A 15,311-nucleotide genomic window follows, 5' to 3' on the forward strand; every position below is an offset into this window, starting at 1 on the left:
GTCTCTAAACCCTACAATGTAGCTGTTCTCACTGCCGTCCTGCAGGTCTTTCAGTAACCGCTGTAAATAACCAGATCGATAGCGACATCCATTTTTATGAGAAATCGACCCTACAGGCTCACGCTGGAGTATTTTCCCTCTTAGAGGAGCATTGTTTTTCTTAAATGCATCACTAATTACCTCATCGATTAGCTGCTGTGAAGTTGTTAAACACCCAAATCTGAGAATTAGGACTCCAAGTACCAGCACTGGACTCATATTCAAATTTCCAATCATACCTCCTCTGGTGTAGAAAACTATATTGTAAAAAATGTCTTCTGACTTTAATTTATGAAAGACTTTTGCGTATGGACGCCGCCGGTCATTTACCACATGTTGCCTCAAATACAGTTTTCAGATTCTGTAGGAAATTCTTTTGTTAGGGATGTTTTGTTTGTACGTGGACAAGAAGGACTCGTGTGGGTCATGCATATGAGCATGTACTTCAATTCATCGGTGAATTGCTGCCAAAGGCATGCTGAAGAAAATGAATGTGTACTCTAAGTGTGCATATTGGATATTGTATATGTTGGTTGAATCTATATGCACATTTTCATGCATACAAATCATCCTCCAGGTGATTTGGTGTCCCGGGCCATGCACCACCTTCAGCCTCTGCACATCAAGAACCCCAGCAACGGAACGCCGGTCCACCAGAAGACAAACCTCACAGTGCACTGGGAGCCGGAGGCCCTCTACACCCTGTGCTACTTCATGCACTGCCCACAGATGGAATGGGAGAACCCCAACGTTGAGCCCTCCAAAGTCACCTTGCAGACTGAGAGGTGAGTTCAAGACAAAAACAAACTGCCTTATAGCAGGCAGAAACCTTGAGTAGAGCTGAGACCAGTGGGGGGGGATTTGCTTTGAAAGCTGCATCCTTTTGAACTAGGATGTTGTGCAATCCATTTCAACCATTGGATGGAGGGTCTGAAATGTCCACATTTAGCACAAAAACAGACGAGGTGCAAGTGTGAGACAGAAATAGACATTTTCTATGAAACACAACTTCAGAGTGAGTGATGACGGCACGCTTGCATTTATAGCATGCCTGCTATTATTGACAATGAAGTGCACTTTTTTTGCCCTTGCTCAAACTGTTGATCTGATTCACCAGTAAATGTGACCACCATAACGGATTCGACATGAATCAGTCCTGGCACGTGATTCTTATGCAGTCTGCATACAATTTAACGCTTAAAAATCTGCATGAAGTGGGCACGAAAGGCTTAAGAATTGTAATTTCTGTCTCAAAAAGTAGTCAAGAATTTGGGAATTGACTTCTACAGCACCACTACAGCATATTCCTTCTCTCATCAAGCTTTTGATCAATAAAAATATCGATATTAGTGCAGACATTCCTGTTTTTGTCCCTATGTGATCATGTATGTTGCTATGAGGGCTAGTCAGCACTGACACTGCCCTAGGCCTTGAGAAGATTGATGGGGAACTTCACTCGGATAGAGCGATGGGCAGATATTCCAACGTTTTTCCTCCACTCTGAGCAGCTGAAGCTCCATTCCGACGACCTACGGGAGCATCAGGAATGTCAGGCGGAGCGACACGTCAGCAGGCTTTCAGTTCCCCGTAGAGCAAAGTCGCTATGTAACATTCTACTGAAAAGGTTGAAGGCAAGCAGAAAGAGGCCAGATCAAGAAAGCAATGGAGAAAAAAACAAGGCAAGAATAATATTTCAGTGCCTTTGGGAAGCTTCAGGGAAGGCTTCTTCTGCAAGGCAAAGACTTTATTGAAGGAAAGTAAATTGCTGGAATAATTTTTACGCCAGAGCCTTAAATATATACCTGATATAAAATTAGCTTCAGAGATGTCAAATTGGTTTATTACACTTTGACCCAGGATACTTTTTTTTCCACTTTTCGGCTCAGGGTGTCGTTGCTGCCGTTGGCGATGGATAGCTTTATACCCTCAGTGTTTTCATTCCTCACTTTTTCAAAACCGAGAAATGTCTTTCAGTGAGAGCTGAGACTGAGGAAAAGGAGGAGCTTTGTTGCTTTTATCAGTCAGCTCAAGTTTATTTTAAAATTATTGCCAGAGTTAAATTCCCAGCAGAATGTAGGTGTAAAGATGAAAAACTGTTGATGAGTCAAACACAGTGTGTCTATATCTAAAAGGTGCTGCCTTAGTAAACATGTTCTTATAGCAAACTAGCAGACGTTGTGTCTGTGGTTCTGTTTGAAATCTTTGTCAGGGAATTATCATTGCCGGAGGGTCAAGAGAGAGGCAGAGAGACTTGGACCTTTACTGATTCATAATATGATTTCATTGGCTAATATATGAAATTATCCTCCTTAATGTAGTTATTTAAAGGTTTTCTAATGCACATCTGAGACTGCTTCCTGGGTCTAAAAGCCCTTGTCGTCATCCAAGCTAGAATCTGCAGAGTCATGGTTTACGCTGCCTTATTTTGTCAAATAAGGACATTTGTTCTTGACATATCCTGAGTAAAACTCCATAAAAAGGACACAGGCAGGACTCCACAATGAAAATCAAAGTAAATGTCTGCATAATGAGAAGTCAATTGTGGCTGCAAATAATGTCCTTCAAAATGCTCATATGAGCCACATCCCAAGGTCATGCCATTTGTAAATGTCTGGAGAAAGGGGCAATTTATATTCACCAGGCAGAGTCATTATTATGAATGAGTGGGATTGTACAAATACGCACTGCTAGTGTGTGAACTCAGGCAGAAAATAAGCCTGAAGTTTGTCAAGTTGAGGAAACCCAACTCTTTTATGATGCTTCGTCATATTGAGAAGCCAAACAAAACAGGAATATGGGTTAAAAAATGTATATCTTGACATGACCTGTAACTCTCTGCGCATGTGCAATCTGCAGTTGTAAATGTAACTATTTGAGTGTTTAGATACACATGTAGTACACCGTTTTCATTTTATTCAGAATAATACCACAAGGGACATGCTCTAAATTAAAACAAGCTGAACAGACTTAAAGAGGAGATGGAGCATCTTGCAATAAGCCTGTGAAACTGGTCACCAATTGAGGAAACGAACTCTATGGAAAGGAGAGGCGACACTGAGGGGACTGATCAAAATGTGGCAGATAATCAATATCATCATGTGATGTTGTAGGTCTGTGCACTTGTCACTAACATGTCGCTACTAATTGCAGTGTTCTTGTTTATTTAAATCAATGGGTCTGACTGCAAGTTGTCAGAATCTGAATTTCAAATTGTAGACATTTTTATCTTTCTTCGAACTCCCAAAACTGTTGTCCCCCCTGCAGGCCATTTCTGGTACTGCCTCCACTGATGGAGTGGCTCCGAGTGGCAGTCGCCCACACTGAGCATCGCCGAAGCTTCTCTGTGGACAGCGACGATGTGAGGCAGGCCGCCAGGCTGCTGCTCCCCGGTGTGGATTGTGAGCCAAGACAAATAAAGTAAGGATACGATCACTGGGTTAGCTTCACCAAGGGCAGCTGGGCAGCTGGGCAGCTGCTCCTGGAGGAACATGTCCTGGAAGGATCATTATTATTATCATTTAGTAGGCCAAGCAAATGGTCCAGCTGCTGATTATCTACCGACACCCAGATCACCAAGGTAGCATGATGAAAGCATTTTGCTGACTGATTTTTACTGCCATATTTCCGTGACGTTTCGTACTGAATGATTGTTTGTTCCTCTTAATGGACAGAAAATTCACGACTCATTTCCCCTTTTATGAACTGGAGATGTATATTCATAGATCTCCACAGGACACTTCTGAGAAATGCCCCCCCCCACCCCCAATTGATCCCAGTAATGGATTTTTCTGTTTCCATCTGCAGAGCGGAGGATTGCTTCTGCGCTACCAGAAAGCTGGACGCTGCCTCCACGGAGGCCAAGTTCCTGCAAGATCTGGGCTTCAGAATGCTCAACTGTGGACGGACGGACCTGGTCAAGCAAGCTGTGAACCTGCTGGGGCCGGATGGCATCAACAGCATGAGTGAACAGGTGAGCATTTAACACACCCATAAGGCATATATCATCATCACACACGCCATGAACAACAGACAACATTTTTCCCTTCTGGTGCCAACCCTTTTTTTCTTTTCGCTCTCTACAAATGGCACTGGAGACCAGGTGTCGTTTCAGGAGCAATAAAGTAAAAGCTGAAGCCCTTTATTTGAACTCAGGGAAATGATCATCAGGGTCCAAAGTGCTCTCAGCTGATTAAGTAGATCAGTGTCCGGGAAATATTTCAGATTGAATCACCACATCGGGACGTCGGCCTCCGACATGAAGCGCTGTGGTGATGAGCTCGTTGTGAAAAGGCCCAGATCAGAAATACGACTGGAGTCTGCTTTTCCCTTTTAGTCTGATAAATAAGAACTTGGAATGCATCTCTTCTGTAATTTATTCCTTTGCTTGTCACTTTGCAGTTACACTTAAGTGCAGCCTAACCCCCACGCCACGGTGGATAATGCGTGTGGGCGTTTCAGGCTTGTGAGAGAGAGAGAGCTCTGTAGAAGTGGTGGCATATTGAAATATGAAATGTTATGCGTTTAAGTGTCAAGGTCCACCTGTCAAAAGGCACAGTTATTTAAGGCGGTTCTGATTGTCCGCTTGAAATACATGAAGCTGGACGGCACTAAAGCAACTTCAGAGGTTATAAAAATAAAAAAAAAGCATGACGTAATCCTCATAGGCTGCCAGCGCCAAGCATCGCTGCCGGCGAGCTTCCTGTGGGTCTCTTGAGAGCTTTGCTGATCGCCATGAAATCCACATTTTTCACATTAGAGTTCAGAGAAATGAGCAAAGAATTTTTCCCTTTGCATACAATTTCATGGAGTTTGTTAATCCCACGAAATAATGAGACTACATGCTCAATCGCGTGCAGCTATTAGGCGAGGCTCAGAAAGTGATCAAGGCAAATGTCAAACGGGATGACAGATCTAGTGATTTACACGCAGTAATCGTGTTTCCTATCTAGATATAGTTGCTGATGTAAACTAGTTCTAGAACTTAATGTCAAGGAGATAGGATGGCAGCCATAATTATTACAGCGATGTGATCATCTCCACATGGATACAATACGAGTTCATCATCATCAGTGTGATGTGGGAGCAATCAGGAATCAGTTCCTAAGGGTTCAAATTCACAAACATTTAAGAGGTGTCATTCTCCACGTCACATTTTTCTCTTATTTTACCATGATCCGGTGCAACAGCAAGTTTGGGACAAAATCATTTTGTAAAATGGAGAGCCATCAAGGTCTTATTCAAATGCCCTGAGCCCTAACATACAAAAACATCTTCTCTCATAGCACACGTGCTCATATAAGCCCACAAACACACCGAAATTGGAAGAACAGCTTCCTCTAAATGGGGAGATTGGCATGTATTTTAATTGAGAAAATTCTCATTATTTTGGGAGAAAATACAATTGGTGTCGATTCTTTCCCTCATAAGTGTGAATTTGCTTTGTGAAAATTAGGGGAAAAGGTTTGTTTTTCCACCGTTTTCAATTAAGACCATTGTGATAGAGTGAAATCAGTCACCTCTCCTCTCTGCTGAAGTAAACCCTGTTGAACGTCCTCCCTGTCCACCCCCCCCCCCCCCCCCCCCACAGGGAATGACCCCACTCATGTACGCTTGTGTGCGCGGCGACGAGGCCATGGTCCAGATGCTTCTTGACGCCGGAGCCGACATCAACAGCGAGGTCGGTGTTAACAAAACCCCGACCATTCTGCATATTTTTTTGTCTTTGTCCAAACTGTTTGATATCTGTTGTAGCAGTGACGACAATGAACCTGCACTGTGTTGTCCCCCCCACCCCCTCCTCCTCTGTGTGCATTGACTTTTATACCTGCTGCCTGCATGCTCTCCTCTCCCCTGCCAGCCTGTTACATGAAGTGCACTGATAAGCAATGAGCCAGACTCATTTGTAAGAGGCTAGTCGGATATAGAATAATAATCTGCTGGTAGTTTTCTCGGCACCGGTCGTTACTTCCTCGCATCATATGCTGTGGACACAAAGCAGCTGTTTGCTTTATGCCACATCCATAATGCAATACTGTCGTTTAAGCGTGTGCACTTGGTGTAAGTCGCTACAGATTGTCTGTTAGGCATGAACTGCATTGCTCTTGTGTATTTATTGGTGCTTATAGGAACAGGTGTTACACATCTCGTGTGTGTAGTGTGTGTGTGTGTCTTGTTTATCTGTGCAGCTGCTTTAACCTTATAGCTAAATAGTCCAGACTGTGATGGACCCTCGTCCATCACGCTTCGCCTTTGCGATTCTCCCGTTGGAATCGCGCCTCGCTTCACAGCGCAGGTGTGTTGACTCAAAAGCAAAGAGCTGCCTGCATAATTCATCAGCCCAATCTGGATGATAAATATTTAAAGGGCGACTTAACCCAAATTACAAGAAGCATATTTTCTCATGCATTACTAATGAAGTCTCTGCGAAGTTTTGCAGTAGTTTGTGAAACGCTTGTCTGTCGGCTAAATGGCTTTTTAATCTCAAGAAGTTGTTCTATTTGAGAGTAAAAAAAAAAAACATTATTAAGTAATACAATGCATCTCAATTGTTAAAAATGTTATTTACTTGTTGACTTAAATGCAGATGTGTCAAAAGAGTGTACCAGTATCAATTTGATGTAGTTTTGCCTCTGCTTATCTATAAAAATGCTCAAACTGAACAGCAGGTAAAACTTGAATCTGTAGAATAGATTTAGGTATTCTTAAAGTAAAAAGGTAATTACCGGTACTTCAAATTCCATTAAAGGCATTAAATGCACCAAGCAAAACGGTGCCTTAGTTATATTCCTTGTTCTAATTATCCAAATCTTCATTGTTCAGGTTTTATATCACCGCTGCTCTCTCAGGCATGGATTTCTAACAGTTTTCACTTTTTCTACAGAATTCTAATCTGAATTGTTTTGTTAGAAATCTAAAATCTAAAACTTCTCCGCATCAAAAGCAATTAATGATGGAGCTCTGACAGTCCTGTGGTCGTCGAGCACCGGCGCTCAGCTGAGATGCAATATTCCATTCAGCGTCAGAGGTGTTGACTAATATTTCCCATAATTGAGCCAGGAATGACAGAGCAGAAGCGTTTAGCTCGCACTCTGGCGCTTGCTTTGTTCTTGAGTCAGCACCAGCTGTCTGGCCCAGTCCCCCGTTCCATGTCGCGTTTCCATTCTGGTTCCATCGCCCTTTGAAATGAAATACCATTTGAAGATGGGGGGGGGGGGGGGGTGAGGCAGATAGTGCAGCGTTTGATCAGAGAGCCGCGCCCTGACCGGATTCACAGTGAGGACTTGGTGTCAAGTAGCTTGAGAGAATCGCCCTTTTCCTTGAACTCCTTTCGCTCACACTTCTCCTCCTGCTTACACTGCGCCTCCTTACTGCTTCTCGCTCACAACCCCCCCACCCCCCATACCCCCCCCCCCACCCTGAGCTGTGAATGTTAACGGCTATATATCTCTCTCCCTGAACTTCACCTATGACTTCCCAGGTGCCCAGCACAGTAAACAAGCACCCCTCAGTTTATCCTGAAACGCGCCAGGGGACGCCTCTCACTTTCGCCGTGTTACACGGACACGTCCCTGTCGTGCAGGTAGTGACGTTTATCACCTGTAACCAATAACCTGTGGCCCTTGTCCCCTGACCTGTGCACCAAAATGAAGATGAAATAATGATGATTATTATGGTGCATATAACATGTCATTTATATATTCCTCCTTCTTGAGCCCATCTGTGCAGATTTTTTTTTTAATGTCAGCTATGTGGGGAGAACTTGGTCAAGACAATCTCTCCGGATTCACTTCGTATCTTTGTTAATGTATGACCTGAAGATGTGCCGACGAGTCGCACGGCCCCACGGCTTTCATCACAGCTCCATCTGAGGATGCTGCGGCAGCAGGGAGACACTTCCCGAGGGCAAACGAAACAGCGCAGAGCTCAGCCAGCCTGACGCGCCACCTCGGGGATGACAAATCCGAGTGTTCTGCTTAGTTTCTCTTCATTTTTAACATATAATACACAGTTTTGCTCTAGTTTATGTAGGAACTGACTAACAGCGTCGCCTTCGGGATTTCTTCAATTATTTATCAGGGACTTTTTTTTTTTATTATTGGGAGGGATTAAAAAATAATTTGGATTCTTTCTTTTTCATCTCAGGCGAGTCAACATCAACAATAAGCCCACTTGGACATGAACTAATGAGGGAGTGTAGCTGGGAGTGTGTTAAGTGTCCAGAGCTCAGAGTCTCCCAACGAGGCTTAGGCTTCCGACACTTGAGGCTCGTCCTCCACGCCAAGCCCAAGTGTAACGCAGTTTATCTCCTTCGTCTGCTTTCTTTCCTCCCTACTCCCTCTCCTGGTTTGTGTCCCCGTCCTCTCTGCGCCTCCCCTCTCAACCCTCCTCACCACAGTTGCTGCTGGATAACAGAGCGAACGTGGAGGGCGCCCTGCAGGATGGGGCGGAGAACTACACGGAAACCCCTCTTCAACTGGCCGCCGCAGCAGGTAATCGTCCGCATACAACAAAGGCAGAATGAGTCATGGCCTTTCTTTATTCTGAGCTCTCCAGAAGGCATTCTCACTCTGTGAACTCATCCCATTCAATTACTATCTGAGAGTCAAGAATACACAGATTTTTTTGAAATAATGCCTTTCATTATTGTGCTGTTCTATTGTTGAGCAACCATATGTTAAAAAAAAAGCACATTTATTTTTGATCAACATGATCTTCAAATTGAACGCAGTTATCTGTCAAAGCAGAAACCGTGAAGGATTGAAAGACAGATTCGTCGTTTGAGAACCACATTTGCTTTCCAAGTCTTGTTTGACAGAATCAATTACACAAAATATACTTGTGTTATTTATTCAAACAGCAGTTTCACCTTGGTGGAAGGGCGGACCACGTGGCCGGAAAAGAAGTCAGCCAATTCTGGATTAGAGCTCAGTGAAGGCTCTGTGAATTTTTGGAATTGGGATCATGATTTGATTTAATTAAAGGGGGCTTTAATAATACCTTGGTGGCATGCGCTGCGTTGAATTTTCAGGAGCTTGAAAGTACATTAAACTCCCTAAGAGTTCGCCAAGCAGCCAGTGAAAACAAACACAACAGACAAAAATCTTCCTGTCGCGGCGGCGAAGGCCAAAAACACACGCTGGAGCTACAGACATACAAGCAAAGGAGACGAGTTGTCGTAACCTGCAGGTCAGGGTCTAAATAGCAAACATGTCTAAGTGGGAAATGACCTGCAGGTGTGTCTCCAACCCTCCCGTGGCCACGCCCACCCTTGCAAGGCGAATTGGATTTTTGATACAAGGTTTTTCAACTGACTAAACTCAAATCTAATTTTCCCATGTTCTCAAATAAATTAAATAAACCTAATATCATATGTTTTTATATATATGTTGTTATTTCCAACATAACAAACTGACATGCGGGAGTGAAACTCTGTTTGGGACTTTTGGAAAGGTTGATGCGATTGCACTGAATGATGAAAACACAGGCACGGATAATAATGAATGCTATTAACATCCCACTGACTGAATAATAAATAACGTTGATGACATAACAGCCACTGCAGGGATTAGTCTGTTAATGAATAGCACCGTGAGAGGCTTTCCAAGCGCAGAGTGAAATTACGCTTTCGCACCGACTCAACCTGATTTGCTTGACTCTCACTTAACTTTACCAGGAAGTAGAAGCTGAAATAAGCAATGCAGGTATTTAAATAAAAAAAAATCGAATTATATTCAGGCTGATTTTAAATGACTTTTGTCTTGGCTGTGTCAGATGATGAGATCAGTATGGAAGTTTCGAAATCACCTTCTTGCTGGTGCCTGCATTCGTTTCTGTTCTTCAGTGCAGCAGGGATTAGCTGTGATCCATATTGGGCTCAACAGAGCGGATCTTATTGCTGCAGTCACTCAGGTTCTTTTCGAGGCGCCCAACTGGAACTGAGAGAATGCTAAAAAAGAATCTCAATGATTTATGTTTAGTTGTTGTACACTTTATTAGAAGCACTGAGGGAAGTGTGGGCGTTTTGCATTTAAATGAACATCTATGCCGTTCAAGGAAAATGAGACTCTGCGCCATATTTCATGTGTGTGAAGGCACTGTTGGTGTGTGTGATGTCTCACACACTGATTTTCAGATCTTCATGTTGGTGTTGAAACATGGAAGGAAAATCAAAGCAAGAAAGAATCACAGATGCACTTATGAGATAGACATTCATAGATCTGCTGCCACATGCGGAGGACATTCATCTCCCTCCTGCTGCAAGCAGAACAAAATAATCCTGTTGCAACACTCATTTTAGGTGGACATGATGGTGGTGGTTGGCGTTTGGCGTGCAGCATCCCTCCCGGTGCAGCTGATTTTAGTTTCCATACTAGCCCGATTTGCAGCTATTCATTGGTTCTCGTCCATCTATGCTACTGTAAGGCTCTTCTCCTTGGTGCACCCTCTCAGGGGTTAAAAGCATAGTCCCATAGTCTTTCATAAACCTCTTCATAGCTCTGTGCCTGCCTACATTTCTAGTCGTCTGTATCCATAGACACCATGATGGTGGTTTTTATTTGTAATATATTGCATTGTTGTTATTTGCTCTTTTTTTTATTGCCATTCTTTATCGTGTTTTGAATGTACTATTGCCTCCATAATGTTTATGGAAAAAATGATTTTGGAATCTCTTGGGAGCATCTGGAAACTGGACTTTGCCGCATCAACTACATGCAGGCATTGTACCTTTTGTTTTCTGTTTTCTCCAACTTCAGGAGAAAACTGTTTCACGGAGAAGCTCCAGAAACATTTAGTAGAACAAGAAATCCCATTGATGTTCCATCAACGCAGTGGGAAGAGATAACGGCTGAATGAAAAAATGTTTTAATGGATTCTTCCTTAAATTATGATGATTAAAGTGTACTGCATCGCCAATCAACACAAAAGTGTGGTGTCATCCTGTTTAGGCAACTTTGAGCTGGTGAGTTTGCTTCTGGAAAGAGGAGCCGACCCCATGATCGGGACCATGTGTCGAAACGGCATCTCGTCTGCCCCGCTGGGAGACATGAACTCATACAGTCTGGCGGCAGCACACGGCCACAGGTAATACAGGCAATCACACGACGGGACCCGTGCGCAGTTTGTCAGCCGGCCAGAGATATATCCATTACCACAGTATCGATCCCATTTACACTCTCTGCCCTGATCCATCTGCTTCTCGCCAAAGTCCTGCGGTGGTGAGAGGCCGATCGCTCCGCTTTGCCGTCAGACATGCAGGTGACGATAAGCTCTGCAGTCCATTCAGCAGCACTTCTGGCATTCAGGTTGACATCATATCCCTGCAGCTGACTCAGACAGAGCCCCCCCCCCCCCCCCCCCCCCAATGAGAGCTGTCTGGAGGTGTGAGTGGAAAGCCAGCAACACGATGCAGCATTATTATGACACTCAGTAATGGTATGACAATTCTGCTGCGGCACGTTTTATGAGCAGACACTGACGCTAGTTGTGAGATGTCATCTCGTCTCAGGCGACGACTAACAATGAACTGTGCAACGGATGAAAAGATCAGCGACTACGTAGGCACCGTTACCTCGCTTCAAGCGTCGATCATAAAATCATAGTAATGAAACGTTAAACTGAATGAAAGAACTGTAGAAGATATGCAATTTATGCAAATGCAATTACAACTCCACTTAAAACCGTTGCAGAAATATGCAAAGTCTTTGCTTGGATTTAAATGACACTATAGATGAATAAAGGAGGAATGGATTTTTTTTTTTTATTACAAAATACACTTGTCTGCAAGTCTTAACAATAGCACAACAAGTTATGCGCTATGACGCTGCTTGCTCAGGACAGCTAGCTATGTTTGCATAAGTCTGGATGAAGAACAAACCTGGGGTTGGGGTTAGGGTTAGTCGTGTTAGCTTTTAAGCTAAACACCAATATTTTTTTTTTGAGCCTCGTGGGTAACAACCACTAGGTGCACTTTGCCATTGGGTATATCCCCCCCCCCCCGTGTCACTTTGACATGATGCAGGCCCCGGGGCCCCCCCAGCCTTCCCCTGCTCCTCTTCCTGCAGCCACTATTTTTAGACAACAGTGTGTTTCTCAACTTTCCAAAAGGTTGGAAAGAGTCATCAGCCATCAAACAGGATGTGAGGTAATGCGGGTCTGAACAAGCCCCTCCTCCCCACCGCAGCAGACGGCGCAGCAATGCGTCCTCCGTGTGCGATCGCACGTCACGTGTCGAAGTCCTTCGCTTTCAGGGAGGGCATCTGTCGGTGCTGCATCATTCTGCTGCAGAAACTGTTCACTGCAACGTGCACAGACTGAAAGACGTTATTTTTTCGGCAGCTTATGCTTCATTCAGATAATCAGTTCACACTTTGTGCACGTCATGCTTAATTAAACACAAGAGTCAACAGAGACAGAGAACTGGACGGGCTAAATAGACACAATGTGTTTACGCCTAATTCTTCGCCGTGTTGCGGTCCGTCTTCCATTCCTTCTGTTTCACCGCAGGTCAGCTTCAAGGTTTTGTGGTTTTCTCTTCCCACCTCTTCCCCCGACCTGTGAAACAATCTGTCACTGTTAGCTTATCTCTGCCAGGGCTTTATCTCCTTTTCCTCCAGGAATGTGTTCCGGAAGCTCCTGGCCCAGTCGGAGAAGGAGAAGGGCGATGTGCTCTCCCTGGAGGAGATCCTGGCCGAGGGTTCTGATCATGGAGAGAAGAGGCTGGCGTCGCAGGCCAACGGAGGCGGGACCCTGCGAACAGGAAAGGCCAAACTGAGAGCCCTGAGAGAGGCCATGTACCATAGTGCAGAGCACGGCCATGTGGACATCACCATAGACATCCGCAGCTTAGGTCAGATTTACTAATACATGCTTCACTGGCTCGCCTCGCTCGCCTCGCTCTCCGGTGCCTCCAGCTGTCCTGGTGATGTGCTCATGCTGTGCCTGTCCTGTGCCTGTCCTGTACGCACGCTCAATCACCGCTATACGCATCCGATCGTAAAACACACAAGAGGGGCTTCATTCATCCGATCGTAAAACACACAAAGAGGGACGTTATTCGTCGGAGGTGTTAAAAGCGCCGCTGAAAGGTGTGAGGGCGATGAAAACGTGTTTCCACACAGATTGAATCCTCCGCTTTCATGCCCAGCTTGATCCAGTCCCCGTAATGCAGGTAAAGGTCTTGGTGCAAAGTGTGCAGTGTTGAGGGGGATTTTTTTTTTAGGAGAAGGTTACCCTCTCAAAATTCCTGTTATCAAACTAGAATGGCACTCAGTGGAGAGAGCACACCCTTCCAAGGTCAAACAATCGTTTGCGTCTGTTAAGATGCCACCTCGACACAAACGTGCACAGGAATTCAATTGGTTCTGCAGGGTTTATTTAGCAAAAAATAAGGAAATATATTACTTTCTGAATCTGCATCAAATCTCCTGACCCACATTCCTTCCGTTTACCAAGTTTCATGGAAATTGATTGTGTCGTTTTTTTTAATGCAACAAACAAATGGACGTCTTCTGCCTGCGACTGGGACGGTGCACACGGCTCATAAAAGCTGATTCCATCAGATACGTGAGCACAAATGCGGGTTTTAAGAGCTCTTGCTGCACATCTGTTAGACATGTACCTTATGTACCTTTGGATGCTCTTTTCTTCTTGTGACATGTTCTTATTCACGCAAATACAACAGGCAATTGTCACATGAAACATACACCTGCATAAAAAGGACGTCCTGTTGTGTTCTTGCAAAGCCTTGAGCTTCTTTTTCGATGACAGTTCATTCAAACTTTGGAAGGAGCAAAAACGAATCAATCTCTCTGAGAGGAAGATCATGTGAAACGATCGAAAGCTTTGAAACGACTGCGGCGCTAAATGGAAGTTTCGACGAGGCCACTCTGTTGAAAATAACTCCCTTTTATGCTAAACAGTCAGGCAAATTATATGTTGTTGAATTGCATTTAAAAAATGTGCTGAAAGGCCAAGAAATAAACAAATTCATGATAACGTGGGAGGCTGATATTCAGCGCTTCTTTGGTATTTTTGCTGAAATAAATAACTTCAGTGATCAATTGCTTCTCTGAATTGATTTTCTCCTCCATTAATTGAGTAATTGTTCCAGCAGAGCTATTGATCCACAAATCTCCACATTCATTTCATGAGTCGAAGTTCATTTCACATATGCACCGCAGTCGCAGAAAAATGTTTTTTAAATGGGACAGTCTTTAATTGTGCATGCAAAGTTCCACTAATCTAACGCTCGCCCTTCACCTAACGTCACTCAGTGATGGGAACATGGTCGGTTCTGTCGTCCTTCAGACTGGATCAGATGTGTGTGTGTTCACTGTTTGTGTGTTGTCCACCAGGCGTTCCCTGGACGCTGCACACTTGGCTCGAGTCCCTGCGCACCTGCTTCGTCCAGCACCGCCGGCCGCTGATCCAAGGCCTGCTCAAAGACTTCTGCTGCATCCAGGAGGACGAGTACACGGAGGAGCTCATCACGCACGGCCTGCCGCTCATGTTCCAGATCCTCCGAGCCAGCAAGGTTGCCAAGGGCTTTCTTTTCACGCGCTTGTAAACAAAAGTGCTCGTCAGACAAACATCAGACAAAGTAATGCTGTCTTTTCCAGAGTACAAACTGTCCCTGTGCTTGTGTGCAAAGGCGACGTTAAGACCCCAGCAAAAATGAATTTGCATAAAATCCCGTCGTATATGGCTCGAGGAAGACAGTCAGGCTGATAATTCTCATCTGCATTAAGTTTCTGTCCTCACTTGCGTTGGTTGGTGTGTGTTTCGCAGAATGAGGTTATAAGCCAGCAGCTGTCTGTCATTTTCACCCACTGCTACGGCCCCTTCCCCATCCCTAAGCTGACAGAGATGAAGAAGAAACAGAGCTCACGCTTAGGTAAGAGAGCCGGTTATAAATAGTGAGCGCTCCTCAGCGGTTCCTTCCCTTCCATTAAGTCGACACCGGGTGACAAGAGCTCAAGCTGGGCAATTCTTGGATTTTGTCAAATGAGCTTCTGCGAGGGAACAGGGCAAGAAGTGCGTCCCAGGAGACGATGCGTGGACGTAGTGAGGGAGGACATGAGCGTGGGCTGGTGTCGGGGAGGACGGTGCTAAAGGGCAGGGTGAAGTGGAGAAGGTTGGATTGCTGTGGCGACCCCTGACGGGACACGCCGAAAGTACAGTGGCAGCAGTAGCGTCTTCTTTTGTAAGATCTTCAGTTAATGGAGCTGCAAAGGCGGCACTTTGCATTTCCTTTTTCTGGCAACTACGAATGC

At 44.7% G+C, this 15,311-nt stretch overlaps 1 protein-coding gene across 1 annotated transcript in view; it reads left to right on the forward strand.

Moving 5' to 3' along the window:
* Positions 1–15,311, forward strand: part of LOC137910723 (ankyrin repeat and BTB/POZ domain-containing protein 3-A) — a 92,701-nt gene that overhangs the window by 74,504 nt on the left and 2,886 nt on the right. Inside the window, exons 3-12 of the mRNA XM_068755120.1 lie at positions 617–824; positions 3,304–3,456; positions 3,844–4,009; positions 5,627–5,716; positions 7,517–7,618; positions 8,435–8,528; positions 10,986–11,121; positions 12,654–12,886; positions 14,394–14,572; positions 14,827–14,932. Coding sequence (XP_068611221.1) covers positions 617–824; positions 3,304–3,456; positions 3,844–4,009; positions 5,627–5,716; positions 7,517–7,618; positions 8,435–8,528; positions 10,986–11,121; positions 12,654–12,886; positions 14,394–14,572; positions 14,827–14,932 — 1,467 coding nt within the window. The remainder of the gene's footprint in view (positions 1–616; positions 825–3,303; positions 3,457–3,843; positions 4,010–5,626; positions 5,717–7,516; positions 7,619–8,434; positions 8,529–10,985; positions 11,122–12,653; positions 12,887–14,393; positions 14,573–14,826; positions 14,933–15,311) is intronic.

This window comes from Brachionichthys hirsutus, chromosome 22 (genome assembly GCF_040956055.1).
Source record: "Brachionichthys hirsutus isolate HB-005 chromosome 22, CSIRO-AGI_Bhir_v1, whole genome shotgun sequence".
Classification (NCBI taxonomy): domain Eukaryota; kingdom Metazoa; phylum Chordata; class Actinopteri; order Lophiiformes; family Brachionichthyidae; genus Brachionichthys; species Brachionichthys hirsutus.